This window comes from Podarcis bocagei, assembly GCF_964188305.1.
Source record: "Podarcis bocagei genome assembly, chromosome: 16".
Lineage (NCBI taxonomy): Eukaryota > Metazoa > Chordata > Lepidosauria > Squamata > Lacertidae > Podarcis > Podarcis bocagei.
In genome coordinates this window covers 43666587-43690023 of record NC_138142.1, presented here as the reverse complement: position 1 = coordinate 43690023, position 23437 = coordinate 43666587, and the positions used below count along the sequence as shown (strand labels likewise).

At 44.1% G+C, this 23437-nt stretch overlaps 1 protein-coding gene across 1 annotated transcript; it reads left to right on the top strand.

Annotated features, from left to right (window-relative positions):
- The first annotated feature begins 2583 nt into the window (after positions 1-2583).
- Positions 2584-21651, top strand: LOC308575136 (T-lymphocyte surface antigen Ly-9-like). The gene is made up of 6 exons (XM_081173675.1): positions 2584-2742; positions 4857-5201; positions 6126-6425; positions 16797-17138; positions 17245-17547; positions 20710-21651. The coding sequence occupies exons 1-6, from the start codon at positions 2670-2672 to the stop codon at positions 20823-20825; spliced, it is 1479 nt and encodes a 492-aa protein (XP_081029801.1). The 5' UTR covers positions 2584-2669; the 3' UTR covers positions 20826-21651.
- Positions 21652-23437: the final 1786 nt, after the last annotated feature.

Below are 23437 nucleotides of genomic sequence, written 5' to 3'. Positions count from 1 at the left end.
CAGCAAGAGGGATCGCTGCGCAGTGAAAGCAGCAATCCCTCTTGCTGTTCTGGCTTCTGGGATAGCTGCGCAGCCTGCATTCGCTCCATAAGACGCACACACATTCCCCCTTACTTTTTAGGAGGGAAAAAGTGAGTCTTATAGAGCAAAAAATACGGTACTTTCACTGGCGTGCTTTCAAACTGCTAGGTTGGCAGGAGCAGGGACTGAGCAATGGGAGCTCACCCCGTCACAGGGACTCGAACCACCAACCTTCTGATCGGCAAGCTCAAGAGGCTCAATAGTTTACACCACAGCGCCACCCGCATCCCAGAATGGAGAACGGCAGTTGCTTTCTCCCTGCCAATGGACTGCTTCTCTCCACACAGTTTGGAGTTGATTCAGGTGTGAATCTCAGGAGCCACTATTGTTTACATCCAGCCGGCTGATGGCTTTTCTATTTTTCTTTTTAAAGAAAAGTCTACGTGAATCAGTATGCAAACTGAAGCACAGCTGTCCTTTGAAATGTGCTAGAGGTGATTTCATTAAGAGCTTTCCCTGTGTATGGAATTGCCCCCCAAAAGATGCTAGACTGTTTTCGTATGCCACTGCAGTGGCAAGACTTTTATTAGCTAAAAATTGGAAATCGCAAGAAATACCATCTTCATGGCAGATGAAGATGTTGGACTTCTTCAGTGGCGTAGCGTGGGTTGTCAGCACCCGGGGCAAGGCAAGTAATTTGCGCCCCCTAACCCGTGGATTTTAGCACTCGAGTGTGAGCGCCCCCCCAGATGCTGCGCCCGGTGCGGCCGGCCCCCCCTGCACCCCCCACGCTACGCCACTGGACTTCTTGGAGCTGGCCAACCTGAGCGGAAGAATCCGCGACCAGAAAGAAGAGGAGACACAAGAGGATAGGAAGAAAGTTAAAGAATATTTAGCTAAATATTGTGATATAAGATAAATAGAAAATTCTTGGAAGTAATAAATAGGCTTGGGGTAGAATAAGAACATGTGGTAGTAAATATTAAGGATTAGAATATTAATAAAGAAGAAGAGGTTAGTTAATGAAAGGAATCAACATAATTAGAAATATGAATTTGGAGAACTGTTATATAGGTGATATAATGAAATTCAGTCAGAGGGGATTTGAGGAAGTCAGTTATCAATGTAAGGAGAATTACCGTATTTTTTGCACCATAACACTCACTTTTTTCCTCCTAAAAAGTAAGGGGAAATGTCTGTGCGTGTTATGGAGGGAATGCCTACGGGTGGCATGCCTACGGATTTTCCTCCTCTAAAAACTACGTGCGTGTTATGGTCAGGTGCGTGTTATAGAGCGAAAAATACGGTAGGTATTTGAAGAAATAATTTTTCTTTGTGTTTAATTTTATTGTAGTGTAGTGTGTTTCTCTTTGTTGTGTGTTTTGTTATGTCATTTTGTGATAAATATGGAAAATCAATAAAAAAACTTTTTGATTTTTTTTTTTGGAAAAAGAAAAAAGAGCTTTCCCTGTGTATGTGAAAAAGTGGGCAATCGCTGGGTGTCCCTGGAACCAGGTCTGAGAAACATGCCAAGGCCTGGTTTGCTCTCTGTGACTATTCAGTGATCTGGTGTTGCAGTTTCCCTTTGGAATCTGCTGGGGAGCAAGACTGCTGTGAAACTCCCATCTTGCTGAGCTCGGCCTGCGTATGTGTGGGAAGGAAGCTTCATGCCGGGAAAACTCTGCAAGTCTTCACCCTTCTCTTGGTCCCGCCACTTTCCCAGGCCTGCTTATGTTCTTCAGCGATTGGTCTGCCTTGCTCAGTATTGCCCTCACGGACTGACAGCAGCTGTCCAGCAAATTCTTTGCTAACTGAGCGATGGCAGTTTCCGAAAGAGCAGTTAAGATTGAATGCAGGTTTCAGGTTGCATCTAAGGCTCCTTTTGTTGTTTAGTTGTGTCCGCCTCTTCGTGACCCCCTGGACCAGAGCACGCCAGGCCCTCCTGTCTTCCACTGCCTCCCTCATGCTGGTAGCTTCGAGAACACTGTCCCACCATCTCGTCCTCTGTTGTCCCCTTTTCCTTGCGCCCTCCATCTTTCCCAACATCAGGGTCTTTTCCAGGGAGTCTTCTCTTCTCCTGAGGTGGCCAAAGTCTTGGAGCCTCAGCTTCAGGATCTGTCCTTCCAGTGAGCACTCAGGGCTGATTTCCTTCAGAATGAAGAGGTTGGATCTTCTTGCAGTCCATGGGACTCTCAAGAGTCTCCTCCAGCACCAGAATTCCAAAGCATCCATTCTTCGGCGATCAGCCTTCTTGATGGTCCAGCTCTCACTTCCATACATCACTACTGGGAAAACCAGAGCTTTTACTATATGGACCTTTGTTGGCAAGGTGATGTCTCTGCTAGAAAGAAGATATAAACAAACTGCTCAACTCCACCCCCCCCTTGAGCTACACACACACACACACACACACAAACACCAATGGCGCATAAGGACTCTTCTCTGCTTTGGTCTATGAGTAATGCAGACTGCCAGAAGTTCAGCGAGGAAACTGACTTACTTTTACTGACTAATCAGCAGATCCCAGGTGACCAATCTGAGCCCTGTTTTCACTTTGCCTGCTTTCTTGCTGACTTTGTGTTGTGATTTGTTTAAACACAGCCCTGAGCTCAAAGTTTTGGGCTTTGCTTTGCAGCACATACACAGCCATGGCTGCAAAATGTGCCTGCAAAATCTCCATGGCCTGTCTTCTCTTGGGCACTTTCATCTGCTCCTTCCTTGGTAAGTTCTGCAAATCTTGCTCGCTTGTTGAAGGGGGGTGAGGTTGTTGAAGAGAGTCAGGGAGTGAGGTTTGTCATGAAAGAGGAAGCGGGGATGGCTAAATTACAGCTGAATGAGGCGGCTGAGAGAAAGCGCTCGCTCAGTTAACAGGAAGGATATTCTGCCCATAAATTTTATCCATGTGCAGACAAATCAGAAAGAACTTTGCAAAGATTTCTGTCTTGCACTTCCAGTGCTTTGATGTAACTCAGGGCAGCTCCAGAGTAATTAAACCATTAGCATTCCACAAAAGGGAACAACATGGAAAGTGGAGAAAGCTTTTCTTCCACTGCTCTGGAGGGCAGATTCAACCAACAGATTCAAGAAAGGAGATTTGAATTAAACATTAGGGAGAACTTTCTGATGGTAAGAGCCTCAGAAGGTGGTGGACCTTGAAGGTTTTGAAACAGAGGTTCGATGGCTGTCCATTAGCCTGGAGGTCCCCATCACTTAGTTGTAGCTGTCACAACCTGGCCCGCTCTTTCGCGATGCTGAGGGGGACACTTAAGGGGCCAGCTTAGGTCATTCTCGTACGAAGAAACTTGTCCAACTAATTTAGCAAGTGAAACCTCTATTGCATTCTTTGTTTCTGTTTGGAAATAATTTTTAAAAATAAACAACATGTAACAAAATCATTTCTAAATCCATATACAGTGGTACCTCTGGTTGTGAACGGGATCTGTGGCGGAGGCCCGTTCGCAACATGAAAAGAACGCAACCTGCAGCGGCGCGTCTGCGCACACGCGGCTTGTGATTCATCACTTCGTGTGACGTCATTTTGTGCTTCTGCGCATGTGCAAGCGGTGAAACCCGGAAGTAACCCTTTCTAGTACTTCCGGGTAGCCTTGGGACGTAACCTGAAAGAACGTAACATGAAGTGGATGTAACATGAGGTATGACTGTACAGTGGTACCTCGGTTTAAGAACAGTCCGGTTTAAGAACGATTTGGTTTAAGAACTCTGCAAAACTGGAAGTAGTGTCCCGGTTTGAGAACTTTACCTCGGTCCAAGAACAGAATCCGAACAGTGGAAGGGCACCGGCAGCAGGAGGCCTCATTAGGGAAAGTGCACCTTGGTTTAAGAATGGTTTTGGCTTAAGAACGTACTTCTGGAACGGATTAAGTTCGTAAACCGAGATACCACTGTACAGAGATTACTCTGAATCTCGCAACTTCCCCCCCTCCATGGGCCCTAATTCTAATATTTATACCTGCATATCAATTCATTATCCAAATATTTTGTCCCTCTAAATTATCCATAATTTTTGTTACTTTACAAGTGTGGTTAAAATCCTGCTAATGTTTTCGTCTGTTTACAATGGTCTCGTAGATATATTATAATTTCCCCCATTCTTTTTTTAAAGTTCTTGTCCTTTTGGTTTCTGAGCTTCCCAGTCAATTTTGCCATTTCAGCATAGTCCATCAACTTGGTTTGCCATTCTTCCCTGTCGACATTGTTTCTTCCTTCCATCTCTGGGCTAGTAAAGTCCGTGCGGCTGTTGTTACATACATAAAAAGCCTTTTCTGGTCCTTTGTGATCTCGGTACATGTAATTCCTAGAAAAGCTTCTGGGTTTTTTTTTAAAGCAAAAGTTACTTTAAACATTTTTTTCATTTCATTATATATCATCTCCCAGAAAGTTTCTGTTATCTTGCATTTCCACCACATATGATAAAATGTACCTTCCTTTTCTTTATACTTCCAGCAGATATTGGTTCTTGTTCTATACATTTTTGCTAACTTAGTAGGAGTCGAATACCACCGATACATCATTTTAATATCATTTTCTTTCAGCGTACAACATGCCTTAAATTTCAAATCTATTTTCCATAGCCTCTCCCAATCTGCCATCTGTATGTTGTGTCCCAACGTCTATTGCATTCTAACCCTCACTGTGTACAGGACCCAAGAATTGGAACGGACTCAAGGAGTCATTCACACCATCTGGCAAACACGCAACAATATTATGATATCCTGCTCTACCTGATATAAAAGAAGCATCAATATTTGGCACTCCCCCCTTCACTTTCTCCCTTTCTCCTTTTACTTATTTTTCCCTTCCTGAAAAACACTTAGGCCTTGTAAGCAGTCGGGAACCGAAGACTCCTACGATTCAGCTGAACAGGATCTTGGGAGAATCTGCCTTGCTTTCTGTACATATAACCTCGGCCAATACCGTGTCCATCGTTAAATGGATATTCCACCCTCGACAAGGCGAGGCAAACGACCTCGGGCGATTCAGCGATGGGAAATGGAAGCGGTGGAATACGAGTGACAGTTTGGGGCAGCGTCTGGAAATGGTTGATGGCACCACGCTGAAGATAAGCAATTTGGTGGTGAAGGACAGTGGGAAATACACGGCTCATGTGACGTTTTCCACAGGAGTGATAGAATCACACACATTCAACCTCACTGTCTATGGTATGTACTTGTTTCACCATCGCACACTGTAAGGATGTGGGAGAAATTCAGTCCTGTTCACTTTCTCCTGCCTAGGGGAAAGTCCACCTCCTTCCTTACCGACTCTTCCAGGTGTTGAGATCGGCAATCAGGACCCTCTTGGTAGTCCTGCCATCCTCAAAAGTATGGGGTGGGTGGCCTAGGGAGGGGGATGGAGAGAGGGCCTTCTTGGTGGTGGCCCCTAGGCTGCAGAATGCGTCGCTGTACATGCATAAGAACATAGGAAGGATGTGCTGGACCAGGCCAAAGGGGACCTCTCTCGTCCAGCCTCCTGTCTCTACTGTGGCCGACCAGATGCCCATCATGGGAAGCCCAGAAGCAGAACCCGGGAACAAGTCTTCCTTCCTGTGGTTTCCAGCAACTGACACTCTTCTTTCATCAAGCCCATCTGATGGATGTGGAAGTGGTGATGAGGAAGCAGCCAGCAACCCCCCCCAAAAAAACCCCTAGCCAGTGAAACACCAGAGGCATCAAGTAAAACACAATTCCAAATGTTGCTGCTTACCTTTAAATCCCTAAACAGCCTTGGTCCAGTATACCTGAAGGGGCGTCACCATCCCCATTGTCCAGCCTGGACACTGAGGTCCAGCTCCGAGGGTCTTCTGGCGGTTCCCTCCCTGCGAGAAATGAGGTTACAGGGAACCAGGCAGAGGGCCTTCTTGGTGGTGGCACCTTCCCTGTGGAACACCGTCCCATCAGATGTCAAAGGGATAAAGAACTACACAACTTTTAGAAGACATCTGAAGGCTGCCTTGTATTGGGAAGATTTTAACGTTTGGTGTTTTACTGTGTTTTTATATTCTGTTGGAAGCCTCCCAGAGTGGCTGGGGTAACGCAGTCAGGCATACAAAGAATAAAATATTTTAAAAAATTCATTTCTAACAGAGCCAGTGCAGGAGCCGCAGGTCACCCATAAACTGATCGCCAAGACGGCTGAGGGCTGCAATGTAACCCTGCGGTGCCAGGCATCAGGAAAGGGAGACTTCCGTGTCTCCTGGAAAAGAGGGAATCCCCTCAGAGCCCTAGGCGAGAGCCCGGACTGGCACCAACTCTCTGACAACGGGGAAGATCTCCATCTGTTCTGGCATCGCAACGCCTCGGATGCCAACATCACCTGCCTGGTGAGCAATCCGGTGGATCAGAAGAACATTTCCATCAACCTCCTCAGCCTCTGCCCAGCTGAAGGTAAGGAACCCCTGGCCCATTTCCCCATTAGCCTTTCTTTATTTAATGTGTTTGTATCCTGCCTTTCTCCAAGTTTGTTTTATTTGTCAAAATATTTGTATACTGCTGGGCTGTAAAAAAGCATATCAAAGCGATTTACAGCAACAAAACCATATAACCGTATAAGAAAAGTTTAAAAGAGACATCAGTTAACTGTCTGGATTAATTAATTAGCTCTGTATTTTTATTAATTTTCCATCAAAAAACAAGGAAAAAAATGCATATAACACCACATTGAAACTTTCACAGATTTTCCCTTTTGGACTTCCTTCAGCCTCTCTGACAATCGTCCAAATTTAACTTTTTTAATTACACATTTCCTAAATTTGCTATTGCCTTTTAGCATATCCTTCCAAATTTGCTTTTCTTTTTTACAATACTTCTGAAACTTTTACAGAGCGTCTTGAAATGCCACTAGTGTTATTCTCTCCTCACTTATACATTCCAAATAATCTACAAACTTTCCCCAGTCCTCGATGAACTTTTGATCTCGTAGATATCTGATCTTCCCACTTAATTTATCAAGTTCTGCATAGTCCATCAACTTCATTCTCCATTCCTCCAATGTTGGTAATTGTTCCTGTTTCCATTTTTGGGCCAGTAATATTCTTGCCGCTGTTACTGCATATTGGAAAAGTTCACAATCCTTTCTATTTATTTCATTTCCTATAATTCCTAAGAGAAAGGCCTCTGGTTTCTTAACAAATGTATATTTCAACATCTTTTTCAATTCATTATATATCAGCTCCCAGAAGCTCTTCACTTTCTTACATTCCCACCACATATGATAAAATGTACCATCCTTTTCTTTACATTTCCAACACTTCTTACATGTTTTATACATTTTTGCAAGTTTTACAGGTGTAATATACCATCTATAAACCATTTTCATGACATTTTCCTTTAACGTAGTACATGCAGTAAATTTAATATTTTCACTCCAATATAATATTTTGGGTAACCTGGATCTAACCACGAAGGTCTTTAGAAGTCAAAACCAGCCTTCCTCTTCTCTTTCTCACAGGGAGGGATGAAGCAAGCACCATGGGGGCACGTGTTGGCGGGTGTGTGGTGAACGCACAGGGTCCCCGGACGTTTCACTGTCTACTGATTTCTGTGCCACCACTTTATTTCTCGCTGCCCCCACCCAGGCCCTACCTGGTACAATACTGAATCCAGTCAGAGTTAAATTGGAACATAAACTTTTGTTTATTTACAGTGGTACCTCGGGTTAAGTACTTAATTTGTTCCGGAGGTCTGTTCTTAACCTGAAACTGTTCTTAACCTGAAGCACCACTTTAGCTAGTGGGGCCTAATTAGCTCATTGGTGGTGGCACCCTCCCTGTGGAACGCCCTCCCATCAGACGTCAAAGGGATAAAGAACTACACAACTTTTAGAAGACATCTGAAGGCTGCCTTGTATTGGGAAGATTTTAATGTTTGGTGTTTTATTGTGTTTTTATATTCTGTTGGAAGCCTCCCAGAGTGGCTGGGGTAACGCAGTCGGGCATACAAACGATAAAATATTTTTAAAAATTCATTTCTAACAGAGCCAGTGCGGGAGCCGCAGGTCAAAACCAGCCTTCCTCTTCTCTTTCTCACAGGGAGGGATGAAGCATGCACCCATGGGGTCATGTATTGGTGGGTGTCTTGTTACAATCACCCTGAAAAGACAATAATTGCTTTTTTCAGGCATCCGGGCATTCTGGTTGATTCTCTGGCCTTTTCAGAATCCCCTCATTTCAGTTCCAGTCATATCAATCATCTTGTTTGTGTTCTTGGGGGTCTTCCTGTATAGAAAAATCAACAAATGTCACACCGCAAAGGTAGGAAGCATCTTTTGTTACTCTCTAGTACATGTCAACTGGAGTTGGGTTGGCAAATTATGCATTCTTCTTTCCTTGCTAATCTTTTTAATCTTATGGAATAACACATTTCTGCTGTTGGGGCCAGCGATGCTTCTGAATGTTGTGGGAATGTTCAGGGAATGTTCAGGGATGCAGGAGAGGATATATTGTCTGATAATAGCCTTTCCAAATTGTGTTAACAAGTTCACAATTTAGCAGAGTAACATCCCCCCTTTTAAACTCACAGCGGATGCATTTGCTCAGGCTCGCTAAAGCCTCTATAATAACTGTTCTGGTATTTCCTCCTTATTCCCTCATAAAAGATAAGATGCGACACAGTCTTCTATAAAAGTATAAAAAGAGTTTACTCACATTCTGTTCACAGTTGGATCCCAGAAGGCAGGCTTAGCTTAGAAAAGTAACATGCACCTGGAAACTATCTCATAAGGAGACAGTCCCTTTGTCCTCTCCTGGCTGGAGACCAAGAGAGCATCTTTGGCTAAGCAGATGTTGCTTCTTCGATGCATGTGGGGAAAGAGAGAGAGGTGGCTTCCCTGCCCTGTGCTTTTGTTGTTACCTGCACAGGTGAGGCCACGCCCACCTCTAGTCCCATGCAGAGGAAGTCTGTCCCAGCCCAGAAGGAAACAGGAAGTTGACCTGCTGGCTGGACAAACATTCTTCCCAATGTGTAAACATGTTCACTCTAGGAATGTTGTACTTGACTGCTCTTGTATTTCACATCCCACAAATGTCAGCTGCAGGAAACCGCAGGAGGAGAGAGCTGCTCCCACAAGCATCTCAGGGGCCCCTGTAAGAACAAGATGCTGGACTAGGTGGGCCCCCTTTGGCCTGATCCTGCAGCCAGGCTCTTCTCACATCACAGTGGTACCTTGCTTCCTGGATGGCTTGGCTCCCAAACAAATTGGCTCCCAAACGCCGCAAACCCGGAAGTAAGCGTTCCGGTTTGCAGACGTTCTTAGGAAGCCAAACTTCCATTCCAGGTGTCGGCACTGTTTCTGGGGCCAATCAGCCAATCAGAAGCTGCCTCTTGGTTTGCGAATGTTTTGGAAGTCGAACAGATTTCCAGAATGGATTGAGTTCAAGAACTAAGGTACCACTGTATTATGTTCTTAATGCACAAGCAGAAGTGTGGATGAGCCCAAAGTGGAAGTAGGATGTGTGTCGATCCAGTAGTGTACAGGATTTGATTTATTCCTGGTTTGCTCCAACAGCCTCAAATCTTCAGGATCTGTTTCCTTAGTGTGTGCTTGGCCCTGCATTATGAAGCCTCTTACATTTCTCTTTCTGCCTCTCTCTGCAGAGTGACTAGAACACAGAACACCTCTCTCTCTCAGACAATGACTGAGCTACATCAACCCCCAGTCCCCCCCCCCCCCAAAGAGGAGACGGAAAGCCCTCGAGTGAGTTTGGATCTCCCTGACGCTGTCTCTGAGAGCAACTCTAGTTGCATTTCTTAAGATGAAAAATTGGAAATAAGAATTATTGCACGTGCTTTGAGTGAAGAAAAGGGTATGTTAACTGCTAATTAAGCCTGCCACTAAGAAGTTAAGAGTGATGGAATGGACTGGACAGAAGATAACATTAAAGAATAACATCTATCCCGGTATGTTGAAACGGAACGGAAAGGAGGGGTGGGGGACCTTTTCCTTTTTTTTACTACGATATTATCATACAACTTATAGCAAGTGAGATTGGAAAATAAACTGTGTGGAAATAAAAATATCAACTAAAGCCTTTGTTTTGTGAAAGATTTGGAAAGAAAATAAAAGGCTCTCTTGTGACGCAATTTTTAATCGGGATCCGCCATTACGAGACAGACTATGTTGCGAGATTAATAGTCAGAGGGGGAGGCGAGCTGTTGTTCTGTTTTCATGTTTGTATTCTAAGTTCGATGGCAAATCTTCTCTGGAAAGACTGATTTATGGTGCAACTTGTCTGGGAAAATTAATGAGCAGATGCTTAGATTTTATTTCATCGGAACTGAGAAAGATGGCGCCTGCCGCCCGAGCAGGACTTCTGGATCAGCGTGTGAAGATTTATTGCAAACAAAAGACTTACCAGCTTTAAAAAAGGGAGAGTCTTCCAAAGTTCACACAGAAGCATAATAATGTTTACTTTAACTCGCCTGTGGAAACACTCAGAGGCTATTAAGAAGAAAAAGGATATCAACAAGAAGATTGAAAGATGGGACTGGTGAACACTAAAACCAGCAGAAATATGAGATGACTGGACCCTTACTGAACTTGAAGCGTGGGAACCCCCAACAAAAATTTATAATTTGGCAAAATATTTGGACTTTATTATATGTATTCATATAATTTGGAATAATTAATGTGATATGATTGGATTGTTAAATGGAAAACTTAATAAAAACAATTTTTTTAAAAAAAGAACAAAGGTGTGTCAGCCATTATATAGACATTTTAAATTGCCCGCCTTGGAGTCCAAAACCACCACCAGAAAAATCATACCTACATCAAGGGGTGTAGCTCAAGACCCCCCCCCAGATACATCATACCTACATCACAGAAAGGGCAGTCTACAACAGAAATCTGAGTGCGTTGTTTATCTCGTCTGACAGGTTACCTGTTAATGCTTACTTGATTGGATACCCTGGGGAGCCTGGCCAGTCTTTTGTAATGATCAATACTTAGTTCCTGAGCCAGGTCACAGGCGCACACCCTATTCATATCTTAAATGTGTCCTTAAGACAGGATTTGTGAGGAAAAAGACAACGGGGAGGTTTGACCTTGCAGAGAAAACATTTGGTCAGTTTGGGAATCAAAAATGGTTCCAGGTCGATCTTCCTGTGCTGATCTATGTACGTTCTTGGTTGGTACATTTATGAACATTTATTATATATCTAAGACTTTAAAAGGGACGCGGGTGGTGCTGTGGGTTAAACCACAGAGCCTAGGGCTTGCCGATCAGAAGGTTGGCGGTTCGAATCCCCATGATGGGGTGAGCTCCCATTGCTCAGTCCCAGCTCATGCCAACCTAGCAGTTCGAAAGCACGTCAAAGTGCAGGTAAATAAACAGGTATCGCTCCAACAGGAAGGTAAACAGCATTTCCGTGCGCTGCTCTGGTTCGCCAGAAGCGGCTTAGTCATGCTGGTCACATGACCCAGATTTATGCCATTCCAACATTGTTCTACTCAGAAGGAAAATGGCTAGCAGGCGTTATGTACTAAGCTTGGATCCTAGTACAATAGGCAAGTAGGATCCTAGAATGCAACAACTGATTGGCCTGCAGGAAAAGGCCAATCAGCTCTAGGAGGGAAGCAGAATCAGCCAATCAGACGGGACTCATTGTGTAAATAATGTATATAAAAGCCTGAGATTTGGGGGAAAATTCAATCACTGTTTTACAAGCTGCAATAAAGAGTATGAAATCACTACAGGACTCAGAGTATATTTCACAGGGGAGGAACTTGGGACATGGGTAGGGGCAGCCATAATCGGCTCCACTGCCCGGGTGATAATCGCTGGCATCCTGGCACCTGAGTGCCAGACAGGTAGTCATTCCAAGAACAATCCCAAACCCAATCTTCGTGGATCTCAGTCAAGACAAAAGGGTGTGCTTAACTTGGCTGGGAAAACAGGAAAATGTAAATGCTTACCTTTGTTTCACCTAAAGATTGGAAGGGGGAGGTCAGGTTACTGCCAGAAGACCCCTCCCAATTAATGACATAGTTATGACAGATGTATGATCCTTTAGTAAGGGTGTTATGGGTAATTTGGGAAACCTATAAAAAGGGAAGCCATCCTTTGTTCAGGGCTTCTTTCTACTTCTTCCATGTTGTAGTTTGAAGTCTTGTTGCAATGATAAAGATCAGGCCTATTGGCTGCTGTTTTGCTTCTATAATCTTGGCTGAAGTCTTTGTTTGATAATCCAAGTGAGCTGGGGAATTTTTCCTGTAACATCCAACAAGACACTTCCTGTCTTATAATGATGAATGACTTGTGTCAACAAGAGAGGCTCCACATGGGGGCTCTCTTCACAAAACAACCATGCAGAACATTATCCCAATCATAGCTGTCAACCGTCCCGTATTTGCCGGGAAAACTCCCTTATCCCAGCGCTGTGTCCCGCTGCTGTCCCTTATTGATGATGTCCCTTAAATTTCCCAGGTTTCAAAGGAAGCAGCTCCTCTCCCTCCCTCCCTCCCTGCCGGCCAGGGAGGAGGGAGGCTCCAACTGGGTTGCTTGGCTGCCCGACCCTGCCCACCCCCCTCTGGCCTCCTCTCACCAGCCTCGGCCCCCGGGAGCCCCTCCCCGCCGGGACTGCCGGGAGCCTCAGGTCCTTCTGCTGCCATCCTCCTTGTGGCCGCCGAACTTAACGTCTCTGCCTGGGGCCTCCCCTTCGTCCACTGCCGCCGCTAGGCTGTACTGCGGCTGCACTGCCGAAGGACCCGAATGAGATGGGCAGCCTGGCGTGGCCTATGTATTGCTGAGGAGCCTTGAGAGGAGAGCGAGGGCAACCATAGAGAAAGCAGTTCAGAGAGAGGACGAGGAGGCGGAGGCGCGGGCAGGTGTTCCAAGGGCTAACCATATTGGGGGAAAGCGGAGAAAGGACCGCAAGTGCTTCTCCCATAGATTTGTAGTGGTAGACTAGCATAGATGGTCTGATCTGCGGGTTTACTTTGGGCGCTATTCCCCCCCCTTCCTCCCGCCCCGCCTGATGGAACTGAGAGCTGCAGATGGAGCACGAGAGAAAAGATACAGAACTGCAGCAGCATCTTCGTAGCTTGGACTTTGTTTTGCGCGAAAAGTGGTTGCTGCTTGTAGTTATTCAATTGCAGTGTTTCATCAGCTGGTCTCTTGATCAGCAACCTCTGGAAACGAAGGGCTAAAAACTGAAACCAAAATTATCTGGTCCCTTTTAACTTTGCATTTCAGCTGGTTGACTAAAATACCTTATATTGGCTGCTGACCCCTTATTTTCGAGGCTGCTGGTCCCTTATTGTCAAATCTGTAAGTTGACAGCTATGATCCCAATGGGTGAGAGGGAAGACCAGCATGATTAAATGCGCAGTGCAGTTATGGTGAGAATGCAACAGCTTCTCTGAAGACAATTCCATCAAGTCATGATGGCTACATAATGGCTCCAGTTTCAGAGGCACCAGGCCGCCGAACAATAACGCTGACTGATGGGGAGCAGAAATGGGGAGAGTTATCAGGCCCCCTTTGGCCTGATCCACTTGCAGGGCTCTTTGCATGCTCTTAATACAAGCAAGCAATGCAAGAGCGGAAGTCAGTCGATCGGAAGCCAACCTAACAGCCAATAAGGGAGATCTCAGAACTGTATAGGAATTTGTTACAAGGTGTACGTATGCTTGAACCCACATGGGTGTCCGGCATGTATATGAACTCATCATAACATGTCAGGGGGAATGGAACCTTTTGTGTGGAGTCAGGGTGTGTGTTCATTTAAAATGTGTGCGTGCTTTTAATCCATACACGCAATAAAGAGCTTTTCTACCTTAATTTTTGGAAGCCCATATCCACATCTCTCTAGCTCCTGAATAACAAACTTATCTCAAAAGAGATTTTCATTGTCTTTGTCAAGACCTGTTCCCGCAAACAGGAGGAGGGTTATGACATTTTCTGGTAAATACAAGACACACACACACACGCACGCACGCACACGCACACACACACACACACACACACACACACACACACACATATATATATATATATATATATATATAAAATTAAAATACACAACTGGCCAGAAAAATACTTCCATGAACGTATCCAAAACCTTAGAGCAGGAGCTAAAAACATTTCCAATAAAGTGATCAACACACAGGTCCCTTCTGATGGAGCAATCTGCCAGAGTTTTGAGCTCTCTCAGTTTCGTACGGTTCCGTTTGCTGCCTCACTGCTCCGTTCTCTTCCAGGAGCTCCAGGTGGTGTACATGGATCTCTCCCAGCTCCTTTAATTTCTACAACAACCCTGTGAGGTAGGTCAGAACTGAGGGGTAGTGACTGGCCCAAGGTCACCCAGTGACCATCGTGGCTGAGTGGGATTCAAACCCTTATCTCCCAGGTCCTAGTCCAACACTCTAACCACTACACCACACTGGCTCATTTCAGTGTGCATTTATCCCATGGTTCCATTTTGCCCAATTTCCCCTTTTTTGCAAGCAAATTTCCCCAAAGAGCATGTGCTTTAGTATATTTATTCCCTGGATATATGCATTTTTCTGCACCCTTTCCCCTAATAGACACACACACACACACACACACACACACACACACACACACTGGTGCAGAAATTCTCAGAAGTGTGAATTTTGGAGGACAGATGAGTTTCGGTTCACCTGCTGTCATCCCTTCTGCTGGGTCGTGCAGCCAACATGTCAGCTCTTATCTTCTTTGATCTGCTACCAAGAAACCCAGGGCCACCACTTCTGAGGGCTGGGGTGAGAGGGCCTCGCTCGACTGCTGCTTCTGCCAGGGAAGTGAGACTTAAAGTGTCAAGCATGGGGGCTGAAGAGGAAACTTGTGGTTGGTTGGGAGGCCTGAAGGCAAGGCAGGAGGGGCTGAAGACTGGTGCAGAGAGGGAAGACCACACACAAGAACCTGTTTCAGCACCGGAGGAGGAAGGCGGCCGAGAACAGAGGCAAGGATGGAAGCCCACAGCAGCCAGCTCATGCTTCTACTCGCCATTCTCCAATTCCCAGGTTAGCAGTGGAGAAAAGGGAGACAGGAATCTCATGGCCAGCCTAGCAAGACCTACCTCCCCTGACAGAGGCTGGTTTCTGGATCCCAAGTGGGGAGAGAATCCTGTTTGTTCCTGCTTGCTTGCAGGATTCCTTTGGGTCATCTGGTTGACTGGGCTAGTTGGACCCCCTTTGGCCGTATCCAGCTGCTGCTGAAAGACCCGTCTGATGTTCTCAGGACCCAAAACAGTCAAAGGTGCTCCTCATCTCCAGCGCAAGTCCTTAGTGGAGTGACGCATCCCAATGGAAAGAGTCAGGGGTGGTTAGATTGTTGGACTAGAACCTGAGAGAGACCAGGGTTCGGACCCCCACTTGGCCATGAAGCTCCCTGGTTGTGACATTGGGGTCAGTCACCAGCTTTCAGCCTAGCCTACCTCAGAAGGTAGTTGTGAAGTTAAAATGGGGAGGAGGGAATCTATGTACACCACTGAGACCAAGGAAGTTATGGTAGCTCTGCTTGCCCATCTGGCAGCCATTCTCCTGAAATTCAAGATTCCCCCCACCCCCAAACAACAGCAGCAGCAGGAACTTTGTGAAATGAGAACCATTCTGTTGTTCCAAGGAAAGCGAACAGCCGTAAGTTCCAAGAAGGTTTTGACACCTTCAGATTTTAAGACTTTAAGAGAAGGATTTTCGCTTTCCATTGTAGGGAAGCAAAACTGCAGGGCTTACGCAAATCGAAAGGACACAGATAAGATGGAAAAAGCTAAAGGGATAGAAAAGAGAATCGTTAAAAAGCAATTAAACTCTAATAGAATTAAAACAATATACAAAAGGGTTTATTAAAACACAGATAGTAAAAACAGAACATCAATATTTAAAGCTGTTTCCTTAAAAACAACACAAAAAACAGTCTGTAGTATCTATAGCTTTTAATGTCTGATGTTTTATTGTGCTTTAAATATTTTGTTGGGAGCCGCCCAGAGTGGCTGGGGCTGTCTGCCCAGATGGGCAGCATATAAATAATAAATAATTATTATAAATAATAAAATTATCATTGTTGTTATTACAGTTTCTCTCCCTATATTTATCATTACTATTATTAATTTCTGTTGGCATCCATTACTGCTATTAATTATTACTACTACAAGTAATTATTACTACTAATAGTAATTATTACTAGTAATTACTGTTACTAATAATTATTATTACCATTGTAGGAATAATTTGCTTCCTTTTTTAAATAATAATTTTTATTAATTTTTACATATAAATTATCATTCATACAACAAAACTTCATTTCTTATACAATCTTTTTGGACTTCCATCAGCCCCTCTGATGGTCTTCCGTTCTTATCACTTATTCTGCACTTCTTAAATTTCTATTGCCTTTAATAATCTTAACTAACAGTCCCCCTCGTTACCTTTTTGTGTGTGCAATATTTCAGATAGTCCACCTTACAAAACTTCTCGCAAACCTACAAGCGTAATCTGATCATCACAATTACTTTCCAAATAGTCCGTAAATTTATGTCAGTCTTCTGTGAATCTCTGGTCCCGCAGATTTCGAATTCTTCCTGTTAATTTACCTAATTCTCCATAGTCCATCAGTTTCACCCTCCATTCTTCTTTTGTCGGTAATTCTTCTTGCTTCCAATTTTGTGCCAATAATATTCTTGCTGCCATCATTGCATATAGAAATAATTCACAGTCCTTTCTTTTCATATCATCTCCTACAATGCCAAGTAAAAATGCTTCTGGAGTAGTTTGCTTCCATTTCTTATTGACTTCAGGTGCTGCTCAATTTCCTGCGCAAGATCCCCCCAACCAGCTGCACGGGATTCTTGGTGGGTCAGTCTTGTTTCGCCTAAATGTACCCCCCTGGAAAAGAGTGGACGAGGTTGAATGGAAATTCACCCCCACAGGGGGTCAGCCACTCCTGGTTGCCGAATTCGCCGAGGGGAAGCTGAGGAAACCACACCCAAGCAACAGTTTTGGACCACGGGTAGAAATGGTTGATGAGACCACGCTGAAGATGAAAGACCTGACGATGGCGGACTCTGGAGTGATGGATGTCCGCATCAGGTTTGCTTCCTCAGTGATTGTGGAGTCCTTCTTCAACCTCATAGTCCATGGTAAGGGACTCTATCTTCTTTGCCTATCTCACAACCAAGTGAGGAGTTGGCCATCAAACTTTTGGTGTGCCACAGAGTGCAAACATCTATCGTTTTTATCCGACAGAGCCGGTGCCGTCGCCACAAATAAATCACCAGATCATTTCCAGCACTGCCAACCGATGTAATGTGACGCTGCATTGTCGGACGTCTGGAAAGTCAGATTTGCATTTTTCCTGGGAAAACAGAAACCCACTCAGGATCTCAGAAGCTTTAGAGTGGTATCGCCTCACCAATGACGACAAGGATCTTCACCTGTCATGGCGTCCAAACACCTCCGATTCCACTTTCACCTGCCTGGTCAGCAACCCAGTTGATCAGAAGAACATCTCGTTTGATGTGTTCAACATCTGTCAGGATGAAGCTCAAGGTCAGTGAAATTCTAGCATGATCTTGTCACTGTTTTACAGGGTCTATTCTCTGGATTGTTATTGTAATTTTTAAAAAACTTTATGTTATGCTTTAATATTTTTTTCTGTAAGTTGCTTAGAGACACTTTATGGAGCAAACAGCTAATCAATAGCATTTATTTGGATTAGTTGACCCTTGTGGTACATCCCAATTCTACAATTCCATGATTCTATGAAATGCAATAATGATTCTGGGTGTCGTTCAAGAATGGTCCTACTCAGAGTAAACCCACTGAAGTCAATGGACATGACTAGCAGAATAATAAATTTGGAAGGGACCCCCAAGGACTCCCTATATTCTGGTTGTACCCCTTGTTCATCACAGAATCACAGAACTGCAGAGTTGGAAGGGGCACCAAGAGCTATCTAGTCTGGCCTCCTGCACTGCAAGAATAACAGCTAACAAACCCCTGACAGATGGTCTTCCAACCCCTGTTTCAAAACCTCCAATGAAGGAGGGAGCCTGTTCCACAGTTGAATGGCTCTTACCATCGGAAAGTTCTTCGTAATGCTTAATCAGAACCGCCTTTCTTGTAATTTGAGTCTGATTCCGGTCTTCCCCTCTGGAGAAGCAGGAAATAAGCTTGCTCCATATTAGGCTCTATCATTTCAATGGGTATACTCTGAGTAGAACTTTGCTGAATACAGCTAAATATGAATACCTTAAAGTTAGGAGTACAATGTGTTCAATTGACTGGCTTAAATATAATCTTCTGTTGGTTTTTTATCCGAGTGGGTCAGACACCTACCAAAATTAAGGTATCCCAGATATTTCTCCATAGCAGGCACCCCAAGACACCTTCGCAAACCAGTCTAGTGGGTGGCCTCAAGACCCACCCTTTTAGCTGCAGAACTGCATCTTACTGGAAAACATTCAGCATATCGTACAATATAATTCATTCCCTGGGCCTTATAGGGCTTCTTCTGAGGGCCATGGGACTGCATTTTTGTTTTAGTAGCAGCAGCAGCAGCATTAACATTGCTTAGATTTCTTATCCATCTTTCACCATGAAGTCCGAGGACAGATTAAAGTGCACTATTAAAATCAGGAGAATAGGGTGCGTCCTAAATTTACAAATTACTTAACAGAACACTGTAAACAACTAAAAACTTGGGCGGGATTTGAGTAACGCTTGCAATGTACTAAAAACGAAGGTAAAAATGGATTATTTTGAGAAAAATAGAGAAAATGTATGATGCAGTTGAAAAAGATTGAAAATGGAAACCATGGAAGGGTGGAAGGAAATCTAAAGATTCAGGGAATCCTAAATGTTGATATTACGTCTAATGTTTGAATTTAAATGTGTAGTTTAAAACTGAATAAAAAAGATTATATTTTTAAAAATAGGGTGCGTCCTGAAATATATATATTTCAGGTTTTGAAGACCATGCTTCACTGTCCTGGTCTATAACCACAATTTTACAAGAACGTAAGCGACAGATTTTTAAACCTGGTTTTAAGCTGAGCTGAAAGCCGAAAGTTACACTCAAGGTTATCGATTGCCTCTTTCCATTTAAAATAACTGAATTCTTTTAGCCTTAAAATAAATAAATAAATAAATAAATAAATAAATAAATAAATAAATAAATAAATGAAATCTTTGCTAAACTAAGCCTCCTTTTTTGATGCTAAGCTGACTCTCCCACTAGCTGGGCCTGTGTACGTAAGGATAACTTCTTGCTTCAGATCAGACATCCAGCCGGGGTACTGAGTCCTATCATTATTCCAGCTTCCCATTTCTAATTCTTTGACTCCCCTTGTGCCCCAAATGGTCAGCAAACTCTTTCTTAGGAAAGGGAGGGGAGGGTATTAACTTGAAAATGGTGTGTGTGTGTGTGTGGAGGGACTGGGGACAAGCTTTTAGGAGCCAAGACGAAAAGAGGGAGCCTCTCAAAATTGGTTTGAATTGTGAAGTGATATGAATAAGCCTTTTTATTTTTTTAAAATGGTGTGCCTGGGAAAGGAATTTATTGCTGTGCTGAAAAGTGAAAACTAAAAGATGAACTCTAAAGGGAGAAGTGAAAGGGGAGAAATGTGAGGTTTCACAAAGAGGAAGCAAGCTCTATAAAGTTCATTATTTTGGGAGCTGAAGGCTTTCCCAGCTGAATATATGAACCTTTACTCCTAGTATTTACTGTATTTTTTGTGTATAAGGTGCCCCCTATTTTTTGAGTCCAAGATTAAGAAATAAATAATTGCAACATTCCGTGTATAAGATGACCCCCAATTTTAAACTTAATTTTTTTGGGGGGCAAATATAGTCTTATACACAGAAAAATACAATATTTGTTAGGGCTTTAGTCTTGTTTTTAATGCATTTGCTGATTATGTGGTTTTTAACGCTTTTTAATCATCTGATGTATAAGTCTCATTGAGGCAGTGGATTAGAAAGCAATGGATAAAAAATAGAAAGCAATAAGGAAAATAAAACACATTAATTTATTTTACAAAATGTATATAATGCTTGATTGTAAGAAAAAACCCCTCTCAAAGTGGTTTACAAAAAGGATAAAACAAATTACCAATAAGAAAAAATAACAATAATTTAAGACTTTTGAAAAGTTAAGATAACAGCAGACTAAAACTTGCATCAACTTTCTGGGCAAACTTATCTAAAGAAAAATGCTTTTCCCAGGCCCCAAAAAGAGTGCAGTTGAATACGCTTGCCTGATATCTTGCATTTGTTCTGTTATTAATTATCTTAGCTGTAAATTTCACTGAAACAGTGGTTTACAAGATGATTGCTAAAACAATAATAATAGTAAAAATAGCCAGGGCTGTCTCTAACTAAGTTATAGACAGAGTAGCTTCACTGAAAGGAGTAAGTCCAAATCAGTCATGGATGTTAACTTCAATGGATCTACTCTGAGTAGTATTAGCAATGGGCACTGTTTTAAATGCTTGGGCAAACAGGATCGTTTCAGTGAGAGTTCATTTTCCCCCTGCCGTCTCATCAGTATGTCAGATTGTGACAATTAAATGTAAGTTAACAGAATGAAGCAGCAATTGGGTGAGAGACTATGGGTAACAGTTGTGGTGAGGGGCAAGGGTCTGAAAGACCACCATTTTGAAAGACCTCTTCCATTCATCTCCTCCTCCTCTCTCCCCCCCCCCCCCACAGATGGATGTAGCTGCTTCTCCTGGGTGAGGACCGCCATGGTCGTGGGGCTGGGCCTCCAGGTTGCCACCATCATCTCGTTAAACGTTCTGGAAAGGAAAGTTGGAGACCAGTGTTGAGTCGGCGTAGAACCACGAACCGCTAACATGGAGCCCATGGGTGCCCACCAGTAATTACTATGGTGACCTCTGCAATAGGTTTTGATAAAGATCTCCTTTTTGAAAAGCCACGGGATGTGAGGGACTGTTTGCTCTTCTTGCTTGCAGTGGCTCAGACTCTCTTACCACAACTCTGCCACGTTTGAGATCGGACCTCCCCCCGGCTACCCCCTTCCATTCCAGACAGAGGAGAGGCGCCAAGAGCTTTCCTCTAAGAGCATCGTGGTGGTGGCTGAAGTCCGTGCTTTTCTTTCCATTGGAGGAGGTGGGCTGGTGCACCTTATTAGCTGTGACAACCATTTTGTGCCACGTCCCATATCCCACGGTAGCCATTTTGTGCTATACCCCGCACCCCACAGTAGCCATTTTGTACACAAAATTTCAAATCCACCCAACGCCCAAAAATGTTTGCCGACCCCGGTGTGGTTGGTTGGAAAAGACACCCTGTCCGGTTTACAAAGTAGCCACTGCCTGCTTACATTAAAGAGAGACTCTTTCCCCCCCACATGGCAAGGAACAACAAAGCTTCCCCTGTTGGGAACCTCCAAATTGCCCTTTAAAATCATGCCTACTGAAAAGGAATACCACATTGGATCGAAAACTTATGTTTGTTACTGTATGAGATGGTGACGTTTTTGCAATGCTTAGTGGTTTAAGCCAATTGGTTGGTCCAATAGGTGGGAGCTGGTGGCGGTGGTGGTGGCAACTGGAGTCCAACAACACCTGGAAGGAACTTGGAGGAAAAGGTGAAACATAAATGCAACGGGTAAATAAACCATGGCAAAGGTTTGAGACTCCTCCGGTTCTTCATTCTTGAGAGCAAGGAGACAATATTTACCACCCCTTCAAAAATAATGAATAATAGAGCAGCAGCAACTTTCTGAGCGATCACCATGCATGTTAGCAGACAACAGGGGAAGTGGAGAAGATGCTGTCAGATCAATTTTCACTAGATAATTCCCCCCGCCCAGTTGGTTTCTGGCTTACATCTTTCACACCTCGGGTCTAATGCGACAAAAGGCAGAGAGATGTTTACCACAGTGGAAAGGATGACCAAAAGGTTCTCTTACATAGCTGCAAATGGAGAAGAGGAGGTTAAGGGGTGATATGATAGCCATGTTCAAATATATAAAAGGATGTCACATAGAGGAGGGAGAAAGGTTGTTTTCTGCTGCGCCAGAGAAGCGGACACGGAGCAATGGATCCAAACTACAAGGAAGAAGATTCCATCTAAACATTAGGAAGAACTTCCTGACAGTAAGAGCTGTTTGACAGTGGAATTTGCTGCCAAGGAATGTGGTGGAGTCTCCTACTTTGAAGGTCTTTAAGCAGAGGCTTGACAACCATATGTCAGGAGTGCTCTGATGGTGTTTCCTGCTTGGCAGGGGGTTGGACTCCATGGCCCTTGTGGTCTCTTCCAACTCTAGGATTCTATGATTCTATGATTCAAATGTGATACACATCAGAACATGATGGAATGGGACAATGGCCCATCTAGTCCATAGCTGTCAACGTTTCCCTTTTTTCAAAGGGAAATTCCCTTATTCCGAATAGGATTCCTCACAAGAAAAGGGAAAAGTTGACATCTATGGTCTAGTCCAGCACCCTTTTCTCACCGTGGCCGACAAGGTGCCCATTGTGGAAAACCCACAGAATATATGGGATGAACCAGGACTGGAATGCAACTCTCCCGGACTTCCGGGGGCGGCGCGAAACTGTAATGGCGGTCCTCTTCGGGCTCTGAAGAGGGGCTCCGCGGAAAAGGGTCGTTCGCTGCGGCATAGCGACGACCCATTAAGATAAACCACGGGTAGAGTGAGCCCGTGGCCGTGGGACTCGGCGGGCACCAGAAGCTGCTCTGAAAGCACAGAAGGGACCCCGTAAGGAGACCCGGAGTGAAGGAGGGGTAGCGGTGCTGTGAGTTCATCGCTCTTTCCGCGGAAGCGAAGCCGCGCGGCTGTTACAGATGAGCGCTGATCCTTCTTCCTAAAATCAACGCTAAACTGCAAGCAACATACCCGTGAGTAAAGGGGATTAAAATTTGGCAAAAGAAATTCGGCTAATTTGGCTGAAAGCGGGAGACGAGAAAAGGGAAGTCCGTCTTCCGACATTGCTGACAAGATCAAAGCAAAGCTTTTAGAAACGGAAGCATTTGAAACGGGACTTTGGGAAGTTTAAACTTTTTCGTGCTATAAAATCTGCCTATTTTATTGAGCTGAAGGTGGAAATGGACATTGACTAAAAGAAGCAGCAGATGGTGACTTTCCTCCTATCTTTTTTCTTCTTTGGGCTGTATTTTTAAAGAGCCAGATTGTCGGGCTGCCAGAGAGAGAGACTGTGTCAAACTGCGGAAACAGTTGCAAACTGTGCTAGAAAGTAATTGTTACATTTGAGCAGAAAAGTCTGATTGGGATACTGTTACAAGCACCTTTCGTGAAACTCTGTCGATTTATAAAAGGTGCTTTGGGAGATCTTGAATTTATGAAGGGACTTTTGGATTAACGAATTTACTGTTCTGAAACAATTTGGAACTTTAATGGCGGATTACTTCCTTCTTTGTCTTTGAAACCGGG

What these genes read in the sequence shown, in the direction of transcription:
- LOC308575136 (XM_081173675.1), top strand. Translation starts at nt 2,670, where the DNA reads ATGGCTGCAAAATGTGCCTGCAAAATCTCCATGGCCTGTCTTCTCTTG. An exon ending in ATTCAACCTCACTGTCTATG is followed by an intron (nt 5,202 to 6,125) that starts GTATGTACTTGT and finishes CATTTCTAACAG; the next exon opens with AGCCAGTGCAGGAGCCGCAG. An exon ending in CTGTCAGGATGAAGCTCAAG is followed by an intron (nt 17,548 to 20,709) that starts GTCAGTGAAATT and finishes CCCCCCCCACAG; the next exon opens with ATGGATGTAGCTGCTTCTCC.